We start from the raw sequence: 24,247 nt of genomic DNA on the forward strand, positions 1-24,247 counted from the left end.
GCGTGCTCCATCACACCCAGCTCATTTTGTACTTTTAATAGAGATGGGGTTTCTCCATTTTGGTCAGCCTGGTCTTGAAATCCTGAATTCCTGACCTCAGGTGATCCACCTGCCTTGGCCTCCCAAAGTACCAGGATTACAGGTGTGAACCCCCACGCCTAGCCGAGAATTATTTCTTTAATTGGGCAAATTCCTCAATTGCCAATTACAACATAGTACATAACCATATAGCAGATGGTAGACTGTGAGGTGGACCAACTTCTTTGAATAAGCACAAGGATAAAACTATATTTGGGGAAAGGACAAGGTCCCTAAAAATAACCTTTAGCACAGCAGTTTTTAGAGCTAGATGAGACCATATTCAAACCTCAACCCTGCTGTCTGCTTGCTGTATAACCTAAGCAACTGAAAAGCAGTTGAGTGAGTACAATTTGACTAAGAGTGCCTCTATTTTTCCGTATTTTGTTGTAACTAAAATATATACTCTTTATTCTTTAGTTCCTGGCCCAACACTGGAAACGTTTGTGGGAGCTGACATTAACACCATTCTTATCACAAATCTCCTCAGCGGAATGGACTACAATGTGAAGATATTTGCCTCCCAGTCCTCAGGCTTCAGTGATGCCCTGACAGGCATGGTGAAAACATGTAAGAGTCATGTCCAGTGGCCTCAGCCGCACATGGGGTTTTGCTGCTTTGTTTTCACTGTAACTTGTCATTCAACCCCTGCTTCCATTTGGTCGTTCATTTTTCCTTTGCTCCGCGTTGCCCTTTCTGGATGGTATTTCATGGAAAGAAAGGTGTGCTGTTTATTCCGAGTAGTTCAAAGTCCTGGTTGGCAGGCGAGATGTCAGTACCTTGCCTTGAAATACACTTGATGACTGCAGATCGGATTTCCTTCTGGAAAGTCTGTGTTGGCATTTTTCAAAGGAGGTGAAATTTTCCAAACAGCCTGTAGCCCGAGATGGCCAATGTCAAAAGTTGGAGCAGGAGGAGGTTTGTCTTTTCTCAGAGCGGTCACTCCACCCCCTTGCACATGCACACACACCATCCATCAAAAGTACATGCCACACCCCTCTAAGGACTTCCTTCTCTAGCCTTTTAAGGGTTTTCATGTTGTCTGCACACCATCTGGGACTTCTCATTGGCATACACCACTCCCAGACGCCCAGGCGGTAATGCAATGTTTTCCAAATTCCAGCACGTATGTTCTATATTCCTGAAGTTTGTTATATCTCTGCATGATCTGTTTAATATATTTATTTGGATTGACTTAGAGTTTTTGACCTAAATCCTTTTCAAAATCCATGTAATTACCCTAAACTGCAGATCAGTATTTTTATTAACATATTAAAAAAATATTTTCTCCTCTACTAGCTTTCTAGCTAGATATTTTAAATTTTTATAGATATCCTAGAGATTTCAATATGAATCCTTAGCTTATTCCAGTCTACCTTAAATTACTGCTTTTTAATTTTTTTTTTTTTTGCGACTGAGTTTAGCTGTGTCGCCAGGCTAGAGTGTAACCTCTCTCTTGAGTTCAAGCAATTCTCCTCTCTCAGCCTCTCGAGTAGCTAGGATTACAAGCACATACCACTACGCCCAGCTAATTTTTGTATTTTTGGTAGAGATGAGGTTTCACCATGTTGGCCAGGATGGTCTCGATTTCCTGACCTCGTGATCTGCCCACCTCAGCCTCCCAAAGTGCTGGGATTACAGATGTGAGCCACCACACCTGGCCAAATTACTGCTTTTATGGCTTAAGAATTTTTAATGATGTATAGTACCTTCTTCCTCTTTGCTACTGTTTTTCTATCTATTTTGTAATTCTATTATAAACTCCCTAAGATACTATGATTGTTGTTTCAAATACTCACTGTTCTTTCATTTTTTCTACCTTTATTAAGGCATAATTGGCAAATAAAAATTGTAGTAGATACATAGATCTGCAATCTTCAATGTGATGATCTATGTTTATAATGCATAATGACCACAATCAAATTATTTTTTTGAAGTATACATTTTATTTTCTTTTTTGATAGTCAAATGACATCTTCATTATTTTTTTATTTATTTAAAAAATTTCAATAGCCTTTGGGATGTAAGTAGTTTTTGGTTACATGGATAAATTCCATAGTGTTGAATTCTGAGATTTTAGTGCACCCATTACTGGAGCACTATATGCTATACCCAATACGTAGTCTTTCATCCCTTACCTCGCTTCCAAATCTCCCCCTCAAATCCCCAAATTCCATTATATCACTCAAGATTTTAAGTCACATTTTAAAACACACATTAAAGATAACACATAAATGACGCAAAGAAAAGTGGTTTGGCTGTGTGCTCATCAGAATAATCCTGAGTGCAATCAACAGCACATGCCCTGCCCTTGAGATTGTATTGATGATGCTATCAAAAGGATAAGCCTCAAATCTGCTGCTTATTAGTGTGGCCTTGGGCAAATTGCTTAACTATCCTCAGCCCAGGCTTTTTAAATTCTAAAATGAAGATAATAATAAACATCTTTCAGGCTAATTGTGAGGATTGCAGAAAAATGTATGTAACGTGCTTATAATGTGGCAAATATTCAGTGAATCACCGCTGCTATTATTGTAATGATTGGGCTTTATGCACTTGGCCTATATCTTACTCTCATCCCTAATAAATAATTAATCTAATCAATGCTGTCAGTCAAGATTGGGCTATATATTAATCCAGAGCCCAACATTTCCCGATTGCATATAGGGCCAGCCCTTTTATAGAGGAGGCGTACTGAATTCTCTGTCATGGAATACTTAAAGGCTAGATATTGAATAAATTTATCTCGAAAGAAATAGTCTCCATCTTCCACAGACCTAGGAAGCCTTTGGCTGTGCTTCTGATCTTGTGCTTGACTGTTGATGGGATCCTGTTGTGGTTTCACTAATGAAACCTCCAAGTATTTCCCCTGTTGTGCTCCTATGGCAACCTCACAGCTTTCCTTCCTTACACCACAGCATCCCCTGTAGCTAGGATTACAGGTATACGCCACGACACCCAGCTAATTTTGTAGTTTTAGAAGAGACGGGGTTTCACCATATTGGCCAGGCTAGTCTCAAACTCCTGACCTGAGGTGATCCACCTGCCTCTCTCGGCCTCCCAAAGTGATGGGATTACAGGCGTGAACCATGGCACCTGGCCCTATGATTTTTTATTGGTCTCTTTTCTCCCTAGTCTTTCTTGTCTTTTTCTATCCTCTTTTCTCTTCCCCCTCTTTAATTCTGTTTCCTCTCCCTTCTCTCCCTTAATAAGTATATTGAGCATTCCAAACATTTTAAAAGACTGAGAGTGTTGAATTGTTTTATGTTCTTGTCCTTAAAATATAAATTAAGTGGGTTTATTATTTATTCCCTCTCTTTCTCCCAAGCAAAAGAAAACGTCCCACAATGGCAAATAATATAAGGTATTTAAAAAATATTTTGTGTGGTTATATAAATTATTAACTGATAAAACTTATATAAATTAGGCTGGGTACAGTGGCTCACCTCTGTAATTCCAGCACTTTGGGAGGCCAAAGCAGGTGGATCACCTGAGGTCAGGAGTTTGAGACAAGCCTGGCCAATGTGGCAAAACCCTGACTCTACTAAAAATACAAAAGTTAGTTGGGTGTGGTGGCATTCTCCTATAATCCCAGCTACTCAGGAGGCTGAGGCAGGAGAATCACTTGTACCCAGGAGGTGGAGGTTGCAGTGAGACGAGATTTCTCCACTGCACTCCAGCCTGGGTGACAACAGCGAGACTTTGGTAAAAAAATAAAATAAAATAAAGTTATATAAGTCAATTAACATTAATTTTATTTGTTTTTGTTAGGGGAAAGAGGGATTGTTTAATTGGCTTTAGGGAAAAAAGTCTTCTCTCTCTCCTATAACAGAAAGGAACAACGTAAAGGTGTGAATTGTAGTTAGACAAGATTACTTTTACCATCTTGAAAAGATAATCCTCAGGTATTTTTATTTTGTGAGTAAGCTAAGAGAGAGAAATAAGAGCAAATGATATGAATGGAAGTCGGAGGTCACTAGGAAAAGCAAATACGTTGATTTTCTGCTTGGATCCAAGTGATAAACACTGGATACTTACTCTTCTATTGTCTTGGCAAAACAATATTTTATTGCCTCCCCAAACAACCATTTCGCATATCGCAGTGTTCTAAGATTAGTCGGAACCTAGGTATTTTTAAAATAATTTGTGTTATCTGTGTAAGATATTTTTAAATTTTCAAGTGTGTTCATTCAATCGTATTTTGAAGACCAGTCCTTGTGAGAGTGTTCCTGTTTGCAGAACACCTCCGTTTTGTGTATTTTACTCTTCTCTTTCTCAGCCCTGGCTATCTCATCAGCTGCTAAGTACATACTGTATTTACTTCTTAAATTAGAAAACTATTATATGTTTACTGTGTAATATTCAGAAAAACACAAGTAAATAAAGGGGATAAGATTTCAAATTACTCCAAATTTTAATTTTTCCTTTGCATCTGGTCTTTTTCCTATGAACATGTATTTCCTCTTCTATTTAAAATAGCAGACAGGGCCAGTAATGGTGTCTCATACCTGTAATCCTAGCACTTTGGAAGGCTGAGGCAGGCAGATGGCTTAAGCTCAAGAATTTGAGACCAGCCTGAGCAACATGGTGAAACACTGCCTCTACTGAAAAACAAACAACAAAATTAGCTGGGTGTAGTAGCACATGCATGTGGTCCCAGCTACTCAGGAGGCTGAGGTGGGAGGATTACTGGAGCCCAGGAGGTTGAGGCTACAGTGAGCTGAGATCATGACATTGCACCCCAGCCTGGACTACAGAGCAAGAGCCCCGTCTCAAAACAAACAAATAAATAAACTAGCAGACAGACCACATCATGAAATATGTTTTGCACCCTGTTTTCTCGAGTGATAAAACATTTATCTTTTGTACACTAACTTATTGTAAATTGATGGATTTCTCAGCTCTGAGTACGCAGCTTTGAATGAAAATTTTTCCAGAAGTTAATTTCAGATTCAGGCATGCTTGTGATATTGTCTGTAGTGTGACACAGTTATGTTTCCGTTTTATTCCAGTGTTCTTGGGTGTTACCAATCTCCAGGCCAGACACGTTGAAATGACCAGCTTGTGTGCTCACTGGCAGGTCCATCGCCATGCCACGGCCTACAGGGTCGTTATAGAATCCCTCCAGGGTAAGTACAATTCATCACTTATGTTTTTGTCAAGCATTTGTGTGTTTGGTTCTTTGCACACCCTTGTGGACAACACACAAGTAGCGTTAGGCAAGAGCCCTCTTGTCGAGGAAGCAATTTGTATGGGTCAGTCATGCAGCATATGGAGTCAGGCTGGTTGGGTAAGCAAAATACTAACCCTCTGCAAAACTCCCTTTTTCTTATCTGGTAATGGGTAAAACCATGGTGATGATTTTGTAGAGTTCTGTGAAGATAAAGCCGAGATAGTACAAGTAAAGCGCTTGCAACAGTGCTTTGTGTACTGGAAGCACTCCGAAAATGTTAGCAGCCAGGTATCCAGGACTAGCATACGTTAAAATTATATTGTGCTATAATGTTGGTATTCACTTTCTAGGGATCAAGTTTAAATTTAATGTTTTTCTTAGTATTTCTTCTTTTGGGGAAAATTGGCAAAAAACAAACCCTCATTTCAGAGAAGATGTAATATATCTACACCATCATGAACAAGTTCTTCAGCATCACAGTTCTCATGTACGTCCGCAATTTGGGAGTCTGTTCCAAAGCTGAAACAGTAAAAATGTCTCACCGTCTTCATTAAAAATATCAACAACAACAACAAATGACCGATTCCCCGAAAATGAATATCCAGGGCCAGTTAGTCTTCTTTTCACACTGTCAGCATGGACACTATTCAGAAGATGAAATCAAATAGAGAAAATTACTAAATCAGATTTATATTAACAATAGAAAGATAATGTCAGCCAGGTGTGGTGGCTCACGCCTGTAATCCCAGCACTTTGGGAGGCTGAGGCAGGAGAATTGTATGAACTCAGGAAGCAGAGGTTGCAATGAGCCGAGATTGCACTACTGCACTCCAGCCTGGACAACAGAGTGAGATTCCATCTCAGAAAAAGAAAAAAGATATGTCTTGTTATTTTGTGGGATTATAGGAGATACTAAAGAATCCAAAATGAATTTTTAAAATATTCCAAACTTGGGAGTAAAATTGTTAAAAATGTAGCCTATTATTTCTGGACATATGATCTTGGTTTTCACCTTTCAGAAAAGCAAAAAGACCTAATTATTTCTAGTCCAGATAAGACTGGGTATAGTATCCCATATCCCTGACTATAACTACATTCAAAATCCCTAAATCCCATTTTTGATCCAATCCGTAAAGTGAAAGTGTAGTTTAGGAGAGCATTGAGCACATTTGGAAATATGTCCCTGTAGAGTAAGAACTGAGATAGGTGGAACACACTAGAAGAAATTCCTCCCAACCCCAGTCAAGATATCATTACAATAGGCATGCAGCACTACTGCTTCCTTGAATCCCTGTATATGATGTAAGGATCCTTCCAGGCTGACATTGGCTTGACATTAGGGAGTGGCATTAATCTGGAATAAACATTAAGGGAGAGAAAATCAGGATAAGTCACATGGATTTTGTGATTGTGTTAAATATGATTTATGGGATGCCAGAAGCAGATAAAGCACAGGCAACAATCTGAGGAACAACTATGAAATCTTGAGGAGTTATGTTTCATATATTTCTATAAATCACACTTTAATATAGAAGAGTTGACATTTAGTGGTATTTGTTAAGGCTAAAAAAAAATACTAAGCGTAATAATCGTCCTCCCAAACTATCCCATAATACTTTTATCCTTTTATATGATTTAGGAAATTGAAATGAAGGGATGTGGGTTCCTGTAGATATTTGTTGCCTTTCGTAAAAATTTATAACTATATATGTTGACACAACGATGTATAAAAACTGGCTTTATCAGTGGAACCAGTAAGACTCATAGCTTTTAAAATTAAATGCTTTTAGTTTAGCATATTTACAAAGCAGCTTTGAGACTTTAATCAGAGGATATGATTGATTTGTCTAATAACATTGATCTGGTCATCGAACACTGCAATAAGCTCTTTCTGAAGCCAAGATCTTTGCTGGCAAGTAAATGAGTCCACATTTGCTTTTTATCTTCAAGTTAAGTGAACTTGTACTCCCTCAGCGTTAGTTTTAGGCTGCCAGAATTTTTTTCAGCTGAACCTTTATAGTCTTAATTGAACAAGAATGAAAAAAAGTGTTATTCAATTTACTTCTCATCAACATTTGTTGCTGAGAGATTTATGAAAGAGAATTAGCCACATCTCATTCACCCAGTTGTCTTTCTGAATATTGTTTATCAGCTGGACAGCAAAAGATTCTAATTGACAGCTTGAAAAGGAATGCTGGATGGAGGAGTGGGTGTGGGGGTGGCAGTAGGAAATGTGTTTAGATATTTTAAACCACACAGTTTAGATCAAGGAATAGTCTTTCTACTGTGGAATGGAGAAGAATTACGTTGAGTTTCATAATCTTAAAGAGAAATGTGGTCACCATCCTGAATCACTGCCTTTAAAGGATTTGTGGTAAGATGCCCATTCTTCATGGGCAGATGAATCCCAGACCCTCAGGTGTTTTGACTGTAATGTTGGCTATATTTGCTGTCTCTGGAGAAATTTCAGTCTTTCCACCCCAGGCAAAGGCGATACTAGGAATAAATGAGACCCTGTTTCCCCACGTGTTGGAGAAAAGCTTTATCCCAGTTGACCTCTTTCTGAATGCCTCTGTCAAATCCCTACAGTTTGATGGATCATTTTTTTCCATTTTTTCCCATATAGTTTTTCATAGCTTGGGCATGTGCATTTTTATTCTGAGATTGAGTCAGCGATGAAGGACCCCACTGTAACCACAACTGCTGGTCAACTTTCTTCATTGGGCTTCAGCTTCTCTAAAATTATTTCATTCCAGGCTATTTATTAAGTGAGTCAGTAACTGCAAAATTGCAAGGTTTTTGTGAGTAGAATAGCCACACTGTATCATTCAGGTTTGTTTATTATATTCGCAGAAATCTAGATGAAAGAAACTTAAGCAAAAGGGTCTTTTATTGGCTAGTATTCTGAGAAGTCCAAAAGTCTCTGGCTTCAGGCACATCTGGACCTAGATGTTCAGTGTCCTGAAGATAAAGTCTTGCTCCTTGTGTTTTGCTCTCCTCTGCCTTCGTTTTCAGCCAGCCTCTGAGTCAGATCCAGAATTATATTCACCCAGCTTCCAGCTTACCAGTCTTGGTGAAAAGACAGCTTCTCTTTCTCAATACTTACAACAGAAGTCCAGGAACTGACTCATATTGGCCTGGTTTGGGTCACATGCCTCTAAATCTGTCATTGAGTGCAAGGGCATGAAATAAACTGACTGCTTGGACGGGTTGCCTTCCACCCCTGTATCGGGTGGTGGTGGCAGGAGGTGGGGTTGTTATCCAATCTTCCCCAAACCATAAAGACCAAGAGTGAGGAGGAATGGATGCAAAGCAAAAGATTTCAGATACAAGACAGGCAAAAACAACAGATGCCATTTACCCGTGTAAATATTATGACATTTTTATGGCCAAGAAAAAAAAGATTACCAGAAGGACAAGGTCTTCTCAGGAAAGACTGAAATAAAATCTACTTTTGAGTCAGTCATCCATTTGCCAAATTAAATTACAGGTTTTTGGTTAATCCTAGGACAGTCCAAAGTGAGAGATTTTTGATTGGTCTTGGTAATTCAGAGCCCTGTGAGAACCTCCATTCGTTCTGCAGAGGCTCTGGGACTTTTGTCCCTCTCTCCAGCTGTTTTGGAGTTGCCTTGGCACCTAAGGTTGCCTTCAAATTCATGTATTTATTAATTCATGCCAGATAGGTCCAAACACTTTATTCCCACCCTAATCCCCACAACTTGATGAACGTCTTTGTAGCCTGCTTAGATAAAGGTTCAGAGGATGCTCCTCTTGCCCCTATTTAGGTGCCGAGACGTCAGCTTTGCAGTATTATTTGTTGAGAAGGATAGAGAATTGCAGCATAGTGGACAGCCTGCCTTACCAAAGACCAGGTCCACAAAAAAAAAAAAAAAAAAAAAAAAAAAAAAAAAAAAAAAAAAAAAAAAAAAAAAAAAAAAAAAAAAAAAAAAAAAAGATCTTATGGAACAAAACCTATTATCAAAAGTAAACTTTTTGAAGCAATGACATTATGGGAAGTAGAATTATTTACATCATACAATTCTATCAGAGTAGTTTCCTGGATGCTGGATATTCGTCGCTTGTGGAACTCATTTTGGTGAGTCAAGCTGGTGGCTTATTATCAGCACAACAATAATCCAGAGAACGGATTTAGTCTTGCTTCCTAAGAATGAGTGCACAAATAAAGGCAGATTTTTTTCCTCTGTTCCAAGAAAATAAATTAACTTCCTGCTTTTGGCACAAGGGGTTGAGGAAATTAGTCACCATTTGGTCAGTTTGAATGTTTTCCTTAAGGCAAAGCCAATAGGCCTGAATTGCACATGCCAAAAGCAACATGGATACACCCCCATTCATGTAACCCCTCTTTGTTAGTATTGGGAACCAAATTGATACTGTTTGCCATTAATCTTACAATGCTTGTTCCAGTTTTCCAATGGCTTATAGATGTATTATTTTAGCAGTAAGATCTACTTATATTCTGTTTTCAAGGGTCTTTAAAGTACTTGAGTTTCTACCTGAAATAGGAAATGACAGAAATGCTCATTTCCAGAAGTGACTCCTGGAGAGTCCCTGGAAGGTTTGTGGAGGTAGATCAATATGATCCATGCATAAAATTCAGGAAATGTTTGTATCACAGGTGGCTCACAGAAGCTTTTAGGAGGCTCTAAGGGATAGCTAAGGGTCAAAAAGAAACAGTTGTGGGATTCTGAGTCTGGAAACTACAGACTAAAGTGGGAGCTAAGCAAAGCAGAACAATGAGTTCACCAAATTTTACTTACTATCAAGCCCATTTCATGTAATATATAATCTCACAGACACTTTAACAATTTTAAAATGTCATCATTTTGCATAATATTACCAATAAGAAATGATTAAAGTTGACAGTATTTACTCTGAACAAATATATTAATAAAGGTTCTACTACAAAGTTCATTTCTGAAACTCTAATATTCACAATATATAAAAATAAATTTAAAATTCTATTTAACAAATGGCTTTAATTCATTTTTATTTTTTAAAATTTGGATTTGTCCATAGACAAAATTTAAAACAACATGTACCATGTTTATTCTGATATATGCATATTGTAATATACATATATTTGCTTCAATATATGTACGTCAAAATATAGATTGAAACTTAGCTAGGTTTGTTACTTATAAAATAGACAAAAATCGTCATGTAAAATTTTTGCATTTTATACTTTAAAAAGCAGCTGGCATCCTTCTATATTTTCTAGATTCTATTTATTTTTTATAAACTCTTCTGCAAATAACATTTTGAAGGAGTGGATAGTTCTTTTTAACCACTAAATAATATGCATAATATATTTAATCAATGCAGTTTTTTTAATACAAGTTTTTCAATCCCTTTAAATAAAGCTTTATGAAGATTTGATTAAACACATGCAATTTATGGGTAAAATGATCAACCTAGATGGAAACTTGAATAACTGCTTTTTCATGGTAGCAGTGATTCCTCCTCTTAACCAGTTGTCCATTGAGTAAAAACAATGACAACAACAGCAGTCTATGCCTATGAAGAAAACACTTTTGAAACTCTTCAGTAATGAAAGCCACCCAAGTAGGCTCTGTGGAGTGATAAAGCACTGAGTCATAAGGACTCCTCTTCTGATCTCTAGGCATCATGTTTGCATATTTCATATGCACTCAGCAGCTCTCAGATGGTTTCATTTTGGAAAACGATGTATTTCAGTTACATTCATTTAGAATATACTAGTGGAAATTAAAGCAACATCCTCTGGAACTGAACTTTAGAGTTCTGAATTCGGGGGTGGGGGGGCGAACAGAAGTGGGCCAGGGGATAGAAAAATACTCTTAGGTAGATGGAGTAAGTTTTAGTATTCGATAGTATGGCAGGGAAATAATAGTTAACAATAATTGTATATTTCAAAATAGCTAGAAAAGAATTGTAATGTTCCCAACACAAAAGATAAATGTTTGAAGTGTTGGATATCCCAATTACACATTGTATAGAGGTATGAAAAATCACACAAATCCCCAAAATAGGTACAACTATTATCTACCAATTAAAAAAATCTCAGTTCTGCTGATTAGAATGACCTAAAGAAGTTATTAACTTTTTTGACCTTTAGCTTCCTCTCTTTAGATTGTAAATAATTATAAATGTTATAAGAATCAAACGAGATGGTACATATGAAATTCTTAGAATATTGCCTGGCATGTGATAAGCACCATTAAATGTTGGCTATTATTATCTTTATTGCTGTTGTTGTAATTAAATATCAAGCACAGAACCTGGCATATAGTAAACCCTCAAGAAATGATGAATACTTATAATTAATCCAGATTCCTCAGCCTCAGGGCCTAAGGACCAGTACTAGTTCTTCCAGGAGATGCACGGCAATTTTGCTATGGATGTGGGAACAATGAAAGGAGCCAATAGTTAGGTCTCTAGAGTTCTTTATGCCTCTGTCATGGTGGGGAAAAAGACAGAGAAGGTGCCATGTATTGGCTGTACATGACATGTCTCCTTGGTAGATCAAAAAAAAGAACGAGAAATTGAGAGACTGAGCTCCGCAGCACATACAGCCCTATGCTATGTAAGCACCATGACTTTTTTCTCAATTAAGGGATTTTCAGAGTGGATGCAGGAAATTTGGAGAGCCTCCTCTGAACTCCCTGGGAATGTCTTTTGCAATTGAAGGAAACCATTGGTGTCAGTTAAAGGCCAAAGCTGAGAGGGAGATACTGGGCAGTGTGTCCCAGTGCTGGTGCAAACTTTTGCCTGCAGTTGTGGCAGCTTTGAAGACAACCTGGACCCATGGACCAGGGCTTCTCAGACCCATACCTGTATCTTTAGACCATTGCCTAGAAAGGCATCGTTTTGGGTGATAATAAGTTATATGAAGCCAAAAGGAAGTATCTTTTTATGTTATATAACATTGGACTGCATTCAGAGAATCATGTTGAATAAAAGGGAGTTCAGATTGTAAAAATATAGGCCGGGCATGGTGGCTTATGCCTGTAATCCCAGCACTTTGGGAGGCCAAGGCAGGTGGGTCACCTGAAGTCAGGAGTTTGAGACCAGCCTGGCCAACATGGTGAAACCCCGTCTCTACTAAAAATACCAAATTAGCCGGGAATGGTGGTGTGCACCTGTAGTCCCAGCTACTCGGGAGGCTGAGGCAGGAGAATTGCTTGAACCCAGGAGGCAGAGGTTGCAGTGAGCTGAGATCGCACCATTGCACTCCAGCCTGGATGACAGAGCAAGACTCCATCTCAAAAAAAAAAAAAAAAAGATTTTACAAAATAAATCAATGCCCTCACATCTGCACCTGTCCAAAAGATCAGTTAAGATGTGTACATATAATTATTTCCATTAATAGTTCTCCATTAAGCATAGAGTTGATCTCAGAAGTCTTTTAATAATAAGCTTATTTTTGGACATATAAAATGTGATTTTCCATAGAAAAATACCAGTGAGTATATTAACTCTTAGAAGGAAGATACAGTACTTCAAACAAATATGACTCATTCTGGAGTTATCTGATGTGAGATACACATGTGAAATATTTCAGAAGCAAATCATCTACGAATGGCTGTTTTTCAAAAATTTCACATGTGTATGTTTTTGTTTTGTTCTGTTTTTATTATAGATACACAAAAGCAAGAATCCACTGTGGGTGGAGGGACAACCAGGCATTGCTTCTATGGACTTCAGCCTGATTCTGAATATAAAATCAGTGTTTATACAAAGCTCCAGGAGATTGAAGGACCTAGTGTGAGCATAATGGAAAAAACACGTAAGTCATGTGTGTTCTCTCCTGATCCCTCTTCCCATCAACACAGAATTTTAGGCATCCTATTTTGAAAAAACCTTATCCCATTTAGAAAAATATTAGCTATTGCTGTCTAGGAATATACGTAATATAAGTTTTGATTCTCTTATTCAACCCCAGAATTCATTGCATATGGACCACTGATGTCATCAGCACGGGTTTTTAATTTCCATTCTCCATATGTGTTTCACAAGGGACTAGAAGACCACGTGATAGCAAAGCAATTGAGACAATGACTTATATTGTGATCCAGATCTGTAAGGAACATTTGTGGTATGTGGAGTGTGAGATGCAGTTTGAGGACTGGGCTCTGACATTAAAACAATGGCATATTACCACAGCCATGAGGATGGGAATGGAGCCAAGATGTTCCAACTGGCTGACCCTAGAGTTACTGCTTGCCTAAAATGCTCTTGTACTTTTTCCAAGCTGGCTGCAGATGTGATGCTCTGAAGGGAAAGGCAAAGTATAAAATTAAAACAAAGCTCTTTTTACATGTTCCAAAGAGCAAGGAGAGTGTCAGCTTCTTGAAATGGCTTCTAGTCAAAGATTCTTGACCCTGGGTCCACAAACATTGAAATGGTTTGAAATGTAGTAAATTCTGGAGGACATCTGTGTGCTTAACTCCGTATCTTGAATTTAAACTTGAAATTCCGGGAGGATTAGGTGTTGGACAATGGGCTTTCTTGGTGACCCATCTATCACGTACATGGCAGTTAGAAGGGACTACTGCCTATGTATAGCTCTTCCAGCCTCTCTGGCACTTGCAGAGGGCAATCATGCATGTGTGACCTTCAAAAAGAGAGAACAAAATATAATGAATTAAATCATCTTCTTTTTTGTAATACAGACATTTTATTTCACCACACTTAAATATGCAGTATTTTATATTCCACATATATTTTTAAGGTATAATTTACATACCATAAAATTTAAGCACACAGTTCAATGATTTTATACGTGTACTGTAATGAGTTTTACAACTATTCCTACAATTCAATTTTAGGACATTTGCATCAACCCAAATAACCTTTCCTGCTGTTTGCAGTCGATCTCCTTTCCCACACTGAGCCTCAGGCAATCTACTTTCCTTTATTATGCATTTGCCTTTTTTGGACATTTCACATAAGTGAAAATATACCATATGCAGTCTTTTGGATCTGACATCTTTCACTTGGCAGATGTTTTTGAGGTTTATCCATGTTGTAAATTGTGTCAGTAGTTTGTTTCTTTTTATTGCTGATTAGTATTCCATCTTATGGATTACAGATCATATGATTTTGAAGTTAATAGGAACCTAGTAATCCACCAGACTTAGAGTCAAATGGTTTGGTTGAGGATCTTGTTCTGCACCTTTCTAGCATTGTGACTTTGGGCAATTCAGCATCTCAAGAAAATTAAATACCTACTCTCTTGCCTCACGTGGTGGCGGTAAACATCCAATAAAAAAAATACTTATTGAAGAGCTTTTCAATGTGTATCTCATTAAGCAAGTACTTTTTGTCATCACCATTATTCTTAAAAGTCATAAACTTAAGGCTAGATCTCACTATCAGGCATGTTTTCTCTGGGCCCTACTTTTTTAAGTTTTAAAGTAGTTTTTGAAAAGTCAGAATATTGGGCAATACAAAGTATCTTCATGGTGCCAATCTGCTGGAGCCAGCTAAAAGCTGTGTGTTTAGACAGTGCATGTGCTCTTAAGTTTGCTACTGCACCTTCATGTTCACGCTAAGTTCTTTGCACATATTCATTGCTCACCTGACCGCTAGTAACATTTGTGTTTAGGACCCCTGATCTACTTCAGCTTCTCCTATCCTTGGCCCCACACTGGTTAGCTAACTAACCTAGGGTTAAATCCAATTTGGATAGCTCTGTTTGATGTAAATATTTTCTTCATGTTGGAGGCATCTGTCTCCTTGTAGCTTCTACTCATTGGCCCTGGTTCAATCTTCCGAAGCAATGCAGGTAAAGACTATTCCCTCTTTATGTGACAGAACCTCAGATCCTTGAAGACAGAGACAATCTGTATGCCACATACAGAATATAAACATGTGTCCCCAGTTCACTGTGGTTCTTCTGAACCAAGAGATTCTTTGGCCAGATGTTCTGCCCAATCATATTAATCTGGCTGCCGTAGCCTCTTACTGATTTCATTCTTGATTTATTGACCCAACTTATGAGATGCCTCTATTTTTCATATTAAATAAGATGCACAATCATTAAGATGACTACTTCCAAAAATTTTAAAATTAAAAAACATGACTTTAGAAACAGGTGGGGCTTTTAAGAAAGTTTTGCAATTCTAGTTACAAAAAAAGTCTCTTTTTTAATTTTGAGAGTTTTTAGCTTCAAAAAATTGTCTTTAAAAATAACAGTGATATATATTCATTATAGCAAAACAGAAATGTGTAATGTGCATTGTCAACCTCCTTATTTCCTTGTTTTTCCTTTTCAGAAATATTTCCTTTTCACACACACACACACACACACACACACACACACATTTGTGAAGAATAAAAAGTAGATAATATGAAATATAAAAGGTATATATATATATATGTGTGTGTGTGTGTTTATGTATGTGTACTTTTTATTTTTCACAAATGAGATTATGCCATAGTATTCTGTGACTTGTTTCACAAAACAATTCATCTTGAATATTCTTTCTTTTAGTAAAACATAGTTACCTCATTCTTTTAATGTTGAATCATTTTATTTATTTTATTTTATTGGATCTTAAAGTTGGAAGAGACCTTAAAACTCACCTCTTAGCCTTCCTTACAATGCAGAAATTCCCTTTATAAAATTCTTGGCAAATGGTCAGTCTGTCTGAGCTCAAATCTTTCTAGCTATTTGGTGCTTAGTATTGCCTGAGGCTAGATATCCCCTCTATGAATCACTATGATTTGTGGAGGGTTTTCCTGAGTATTAAACTGGGATAACCAGAAGCATTTTCTTGGTTTTTCTTAAATCTTTAGTGTCAAATAGGAACTAGAAATGAATACATATAACAGCATATTTTATGTTTACCTAATGACAGCACACCTTCCTGGTGCTTTGCTGCATGAGCTGGAATGAGAATTGAGAATCAGTACTCTGATCTAACTGTCTCCAGGTCCTTTAACCAAGCCACACCTCTGCAGAGTACATGGACTTCTCATCCTGCATGATCCAGGTTGAAAAGATCCAAACACACTTCAGCCTGCCAATGTTTACATTTGGTCCTCAAACCCAAAAGACATTTCCAAATGCAGTCTGAGCAGAGCAGAGTGCATCAGAGTCCACCAGTGACCAACATCCTGGGAGATGCAGGATGGAAAGGGAAAAGTGCTACTGAGCAAGGATTGATGGTTCATCCTTAGGCAGAATGGAAATGAAGTTAATTGTGTGTGTGAAAGCAGTTGGAGACAAACTTGCAAATGGGTTGGCGGGATTCCTGCCTTAAATCAATGTTAGAACCACTTTGTAGCTGACAGTTTGATTTCATTGACTCCTGCTGGGTAAACTGAATGGTGGCAAAATGGCATTTCAACCCTTCAGTCTGAGGATGAGATGATGGATGGAGTCAGTTTTCACAGGCTGTGGCTGATTTATAGTAGCCATTCAATTCTCAGAGAAGACAGTTGCCAAAATCATTGACTCCCTGAATATTTATTACTCCATGACCTTCGTTTCTTCCCCACAGATGAGATAGCTAACTGATGTCCTTTCTCTCCTTTACAGAATCTCTTCCTACACAACCACCAACTTTTCCTCCAACCATTCCACCAGCAAAAGAAGGTAAAAGAATAATACAATAATGATCTGTTTCTAGGTTAAGGATTTGTGTTGGCTTTGTTTGCCTGTTCATTTAAAACCAGGGTATTAATAAAGTATATTTATTGTGCTACCTAATTTTCTCTTTAATACAAATGTTTATCAACCATAATCAGCTTGAATGATATTGTTTAATAATCAGTTCTGCACACCAAGAGTGGATTTACTAACAGAATTGCTTAATATTGATTTTTTTGAGGAAATAGCAGTAACATTTATTAAGAAACAATAGTTACGTAATTTGTAAGTGAAAATCCAGTTTGTAATTCCTCAGATACAGTGATAGTTTCCCAGCCTACCTCTGACGTGTCTCAGTTGTTTTTTTTTCTTCATCACCACAGTTCCTCATCACCTTTTACCTAAGCTACTAGGGTAATTTTTAAAAAGACCTCCAACAAAGTAGTGATCATTCTTTTCTTTATTTCAGTAATGAACTTCTATTAATCCTGCTATTTATTCTCAAAGCTCTTATGGTAGGCATGGGAAATACAATAATAATACATGACTGCTGCTCTCTGCTTATTTTTAGTATTAAAGAGAAATAGGTACTTCCATAGATAAGTACCAATCAAGTTTATGAGTTATAAAAGAACAATTGTATTATGGTAGCCCAGAAGTGGGAATGGTTAATGCTGCTACAGATTAATGATGCTCTTCTTAAGGAAGAGGAATTCGATCTACATTTTGAAGAATGAGAGATAAGTAATGGTATGAATAGCTTTCGGTGTTAAGAGTGATCTAAGCACTTAATGGATTTAGGAAACCATAAATGCTTTAGTGTGGCATTAAAGAGAAAAGAATGAGAATAGAGTTATAGAGTGGTTGATGTGACAAAATTAGGAATATGCGCTTTATCCTGTGGGAAATGGCATACCATGAGAATTTGTAGGAAGGAAGGGTGATCTGATGAAATCTGTTTAAGAACAATAACATTGGCAAAATAGGGGGGAGGGACTGGAAGAATGAGAGGAGAAAGTAGAACATGTTAGAAGGTTGTATTGCAAGGGTTCTTCCATTTATAATGCCTTTTAAAGTGTCTGTTACATACCAGGGAAACAATAAAAAATAAATTGTTCTGAGCTTAAAGCCAGTGGATTCAAATGCTGCAGAGAGTGGAAGGCACAAAGAAACAGAGGCAATTAAATATTCTAATAAAACAACATTCATCCTAGGATGGCATGCAAAGTCTTCATGAATCAATCTACTTTGCAGAATTATTTCCTAGAATACATTATATAATAGCAATATTGTACAACTCAGGGTTTCCCATACATGTCTTAAGCTGTCCTGCATCTTTGAATGCTGTTCACCTTACCTGGAATGCCACACTCTTCTGACAGCTTCATATCTAGCCTTCTTTAGTCTCAATTATCTATGGTTATTCTCGTGATTAGAACTGAAAACAGAATCCTAATTGATAAATTTACTAATTAGGCACTTCTGATGCAGATATTACAGAATGCTCTGAGGTCAGAATATTTTTATTTATAGCTGAGTATGGATATTATTCAGTAAACATCCATGACTGCTTATAGAAGACTTAATGTGATCTGGAAAAGTCTGTGTGATTAAAGATTGACAAAGTAGAAACATTGGTTCTGAGGTTTTCATCATGATTGTTTTAGATGGTGCTTTTGCAACTTGAATGCACTGTGTATTTTAGGCTTTATTTGTTCTGGGTATATTTAATTTAAAAGCCAATAAATCTTTATTATTAAGGTAATACTAAATATTTATTAAACAAACATTAAAAAGCAGAAAAAACTTAAAAGAAGAAAATTAAAAACACAGCTTTCTATCCCAGAGGTAATTCCTTCATGCATGTTGATATATTTTCTTTCTTTGATTTGCTAACTAAATTTTTCATTTTAATACATTTTTAATAGAATTTGTTTTTATTTTGAAAGTGAAACCTGATTTTCATTTTTTTCTTTCCATGGAAACAGAGGACCTGTTTATAAAATGCATAATTAGCAGATCTTCTGATTCCTTTCAACTTTAAGTTCAAACCACAAATTTGTAAAATTTTATAAATTGCAGAATTCATGAGAACAACCTCACCAGATCAGTACTGCCCCTAGCGTATTAGCTTACTTGGAGATGGTTTATTTTATATTATAAATAGCTTTCAGGGAATGAAATTGTACTTAATAAAAACCAAGTGAGGTTTTTCTTAGAGGAAAGAGAAAGGCATATTATCTCATAGAATATTTGTGTGCAATTGGCCTAAGATTAAAAGATTCAGATTATTGAAGAGCAAATTGTTTGCTTTATCATAAAACTGAGTTAACTGCAATGATCTACCCTAATGAAGAGGAGGAAAGGCATAGATAATCTGAAACGGCACATGATACCAAAAAAGAACTTGTAAAAATGTTCTCAGTAGAGTAGGTTTTTATTGCTGTAGTTTGCGTTAATTCTTTTTACTTGTTTGAGTGCTTTGTAGATATCTGTAATACCTACTGACAGTACTTTCCCTTGGCTAGCATTCATGTACCTTTCTTGACATATATCAGTGGGCTATAGAAGGACAGAGACAGAACCTTTTTTTTAACCAAGATTAGAGTTTGTTTACTTATGGCCTCAGCCCAAATGAATATCAAATTATAATTAGATTAATCTGGTTCCATTTTATCACATACTTTTCTGCTGAGATTGAATCACTCTGAAATTAACTTACTAATTCAATAAGGAGAGGGCAGGATGCACAGAGTGATAGCATGTCCTTTTCTGCAATCAGTTGGTACTAGACGGTGTTTAGTGATACTTCTGTCTCTAAATCCCCTTAATCCCATCTTTTCCTAGTCCTTCATTTTCATTCTTTTGGGCTGAGAACTTTTTCTTTCTCTATTTCCACATGCATAATAGAAGCTTCTTAGTCAGGAATAAGAACCTTGGGTATAAAAGAGTAATTACAGCAAAGAAGCATAGTGAGCAGGAGTTTGGAATATGAACATTAAGAAGTTGATATATTTCCTTTGAAAAAGAGCTTCACTTATCAGAGGACAACCATTATTTGCCTTATTGGTTTAATAATTACTAAATTGTTCCCTTCTCTCTGACTCAAAATTCACTGTTGGTCTTCAGTATGTAAGGCGGCCAAGGCTGACCTGGTATTTATGGTGGATGGATCCTGGAGCATTGGAGATGACAATTTCAATAAGATCATCAACTTTCTGTATAGCACTGTTGGAGCCCTGAACAAGATTGGCACAGATGGAACCCAAGTAAGGCTAATACATAAATAATTTATTTATTCTATGTATTTAGAAGTTGTTTCTCCAGCTCTTATTACAGCTGCTTGTCAGGAACTGTAGGTCAAGAACTGTAATGATTGGACTCAACCTTAAATGAAAGGATAGACAGGTCTGTGTTTGGAAGCAGCTTATTAATGCCTGATGAACCTCCAGAGGATGCCTATCCTTAAAAGGTGTTGAGTTCAGCAAACTAAAACAAGGTAGAAAGTCCATGTCAGGGCATTTAAAAAATATATACTAAGGTAGAATGTCTCCTTTAATGATACACATGATATTTTCCCTGCCCTTAAGGACTTTAAAATCTTGAAAGGAAAAGGTTAAGGTCACACATTACTATATATAATGTGGAACATGAAACAGAATTATTCATTTAACAAATATGTATCAAGGATTTATTATAGCCATGTCCTATACTGTCATAATGAATGCCAATCAATGTCTCTAATTTCGTGGAGCTCATATTCTTAAAAGTAAGGACAGAAGACATATCAGTCAGAATGGCTATTATTAAAGAGGCAAAAAACAACAGATGCTGGCAAGATTGTGGAGAAAAGGGAACACTTACACATCGCTGGTGGAAATGTAACTTAATTCAGCCATTGTGGAAAGCACTTTGACAGTTCCTCAAAGAACTTAAAACAGAATTACCAAACCCAGAAATCCCACTACTGGATATATACCCAAAGGAATATAAATCATTCTACTATAAAGACACATGTATGCACATGTATGTTCATTCCAGCACTATTCACAATAGCAGACATGAGATCAACCTAAATGCCCATCAATTGTAGACTGGATGAAGAAAATGTGGTACGTATACATTGCAGAATATAATGTAACAATAAAAAAGAATGAGATCATGTTCTTTGCAGCAACATGGATGAAGCTAGAGGCCATTATCCTAAGCAAACTAATACATAAACAGAAAACCAAATACTATATGTTCCCACTTATAAGTTGAGGTAAACATCAAGCACATATGGACACAAAGAAGGGAAAAACAAATACCAGGGCCTACTTGAGAGTGGAGGGTAGGAGGAGAGTGAGGGTCGAATAACTACCTATAGGGTAATGTGCTGAATCTCTGGATGATGAAATAATCTGTGCATCAAATCCCATGACATCCAATTTATCTCTATAACAAACATGCACATGTACCCCTAAAACTAAAATAAAAGTTAAAAAACAAGTAAAGAGAAAAGAGATAGAGACAGATATAAACAGGCAAGCAAATAGATTCCCAAGGTAGGCATGTAAGCTACGAAGACAGAGTGATGAGATTTAAAGATGTCAGAGGATTACTCTAAATTGTATGTGACAGTTGTTTTTAATTGGTCAGTGAAGACTTCTTTGAGGACGTGCCTTTTGAACTGAGATGTGAATGATGCAGACTTGAAGATCCGAGAATGGCATTTCCAGACAGAGAAAGTGATAAGTACAGAGGACCCAAGATGAGAATGAGTTTTGAAACTTCACACCCCAAAACTTGTGGATAGAATATGGTGGGTGAGAGTGTGAGGATAGAACAGATGGAAGAAAGTAGGCAAAAGCCAGATCATCTTGAGTCTTGTGGACCATCAAAGGAGTTGAATATCATCATAAATGCAACTGGAAATCACTAGCAGATTTTAAAGAGAGACAAGATCTGTTTCAGAAAAAAGATTACCCCAACTTCTTTGTGGCATGTGAGTACTAATAAGGATAAGAGTGGAAGCAGATAGACCAGTCAGGAAGATGCGCTCATGGTCCAGCAGAATGGCCTGGACTAGGGTGGTAGCAATGAGGTACACTGAAACAAACAGATTTGGAATATATTGTGAAAGAATGGCTAAGAAGATCTGGACACAAGAAGTACCATAAGAGAATAGATACTTTGCAGAAACCTTACAAGACAAAAGAGATTATGGTTCTATTTTTAGCCTCTCTAAACAAAATTACTGTCAGGAAAGAATTCTGAATCCAGCAAAAGTCAGTTTCATAACTAGAGGAGAATTAATGTCATTTTCAGGCAAACAAATGTCACTACCAGACCAGCCCTACAAGAAATACTAAAAGAAGTTCTAAATTTGGAAGCAAAAGTTTGATATACACTGGAATATAACCTTTCAAAAGTATAAAACTCATAGGACCTATACAACAATAACACAGTGAAGAAAACAAAGTACTTAGGTAAAAACATGGTGAGTGGAACTGTACCTCACATCTCAGTATTAATGTTGAATGTACATAGCCTAAGCCCTCCACTTAAAAGATACAGATTAGAAGAATGGATACAGAATCACAAACCTAATATCTGCTCTCTTCCAGAGACTTACCTAACATGTAAGGATTTGTATAAACTCAAGGTAAAGGGGTGAAAGAAGATATTCCATGCAAATGGAAACCCAAAGCAACCAGGAGTAGCAATTCTTATGTCAGATAAAACAGACTTTAAAGCAATAATAGTAAGAAAAGACAAAGAAAGTCATTTTATAATAATAAAAGGATTAACCCAACAAGAAGATATTATAATCCTGTTTATAAGCACTTAACTCTGGAGCTCCCCAATTCAGAAAACAATTACTACTAGACCTAAGAAGTGAGACAGCAACACAATAATAGTGGGGGACTTTAACATTCCACCTGCAGCACTAGAGAGATAATCAAGACAGAGAGTCAACAAAGAAACAAGGGACTCAAACTACACCCTAGAACAAATGGACCTAGGATGTATTTACAGAACATTCTGTGTAAAAATTGTAGGAGATACATTCTTCAAATCAGCATATGAAACATTTTCAAGATAGACCATGACAGGCCACAAAACAAGTCTCAATAATTAATTTTTAAAAATCAAAGTCATATCAGGCATCTTCTCAGACCACAGTGTAATAAAACTAGAAATCAACTCCAAAAGGAATCCTCAAAAGTATACCAAATACATGGAAATTAAACAGTTTGCTCCTGAACGATTTTTGGGTTAATAATAAAATCAAGAAGGAAATTTAAAAATTATTTGGAATGAATGGTATACTTACCTAAGTTGCCAAAACCTCTGACATACAGTAAAAACAATTCTAAGAGGAAAGTTTATAGCACCAAACGCCTACATCAAAAAGTCTGAAAGAGCACAAATTGACAATCTAATGTTACACCTCAAGAAACTAGTGAAACAAGAACAAATTAAACCCAAAGCTAGTAAAAGAAAAGAAATAACAAAGATCAGAGCAGCACTAAGTGAAATTGAAACAAAAAACAATAAAAAAGATCAACTAAACAAAAAATTCGTTTTTTGAAAAAACAGAATTGATAGACCATTAGCTGTATTAACTAAGAAAAAGGAGAGAAGATTCAAATAATCTCAATTAGAAATGAAAATAGAGACATTACAACCAATACCACAGAAATACAAAAGATCATTCAGTACTATTATGAGCACCTCTATGAACAGAAACTAGAAAATCTGAAGGAAATAGATAAATTCCTGGAAACAACAACCCTCCTAGATTAAATAAAAAATAAGCCCTGAGCAGACCAATAATGAACAGTGAGATTGCATCAGTAATTTAAAAAAATTTCCAAAAAAATGCCAGTTGGATTCACAGATGAATGCCACCAGACATTCAAAGAAGAATTAGCACCAATTCTATGGAAACTATTAGGTTGGTGCAAACCACAATTACTTTTGCACCAACCTGATATTCTAAAAGGTTAGAAAGGGAATTCTCCCTAAATTATTCTATGAAGCCAGTATTACCCTGATACAAAAACCACTAGAGTACATAATGAAAAAGAAAATTACATACCAATATCCCTGATGAACATAGATGCAAAAATACTCAAGAAAATATTAGCTAACCAAATGCAATGACACATCAAAAACGTAATACACTTTGATCAGGTGGATGTCATCTCAGCAACACAAGGAGAATTTAATGTACACAAGTCAATAAAAGTGATACATCACATAAACAGAATTAATAACAAAAACCATATGTTAATCTCACAGTTGCAGAGAAAGCATTCAATAAAATCCAGCATCCCTTTATAATAAATACTTTTAACAAACTAGGAATAGAAGGGACATACCTCAAAATAATAAAAGCTATATGTAACAGT

General features: G+C 36.6%; 1 protein-coding gene across 4 annotated transcripts in view; it reads left to right on the top strand.

Moving 5' to 3' along the window:
• Positions 1 to 24,247, top strand: part of COL14A1 (collagen type XIV alpha 1 chain) — a 255,166-nt gene that overhangs the window by 121,440 nt on the left and 109,479 nt on the right. For all 4 annotated transcript variants that reach the window (XM_037739316.1, XM_017530706.2, XM_017530707.2 and 1 more), the window contains exons 22-26: positions 499 to 648; positions 5,091 to 5,207; positions 12,891 to 13,037; positions 16,797 to 16,853; positions 19,977 to 20,116. In XM_037739316.1, the coding sequence (XP_037595244.1) occupies positions 499 to 648; positions 5,091 to 5,207; positions 12,891 to 13,037; positions 16,797 to 16,853; positions 19,977 to 20,116 (611 nt within the window). The remainder of the gene's footprint in view (positions 1 to 498; positions 649 to 5,090; positions 5,208 to 12,890; positions 13,038 to 16,796; positions 16,854 to 19,976; positions 20,117 to 24,247) is intronic.

This window comes from Cebus imitator, unplaced genomic scaffold, assembly GCF_001604975.1.
Source record: "Cebus imitator isolate Cc_AM_T3 unplaced genomic scaffold, Cebus_imitator-1.0 Scaffold68, whole genome shotgun sequence".
Taxonomy (NCBI): Eukaryota; Metazoa; Chordata; class Mammalia; order Primates; family Cebidae; genus Cebus; species Cebus imitator.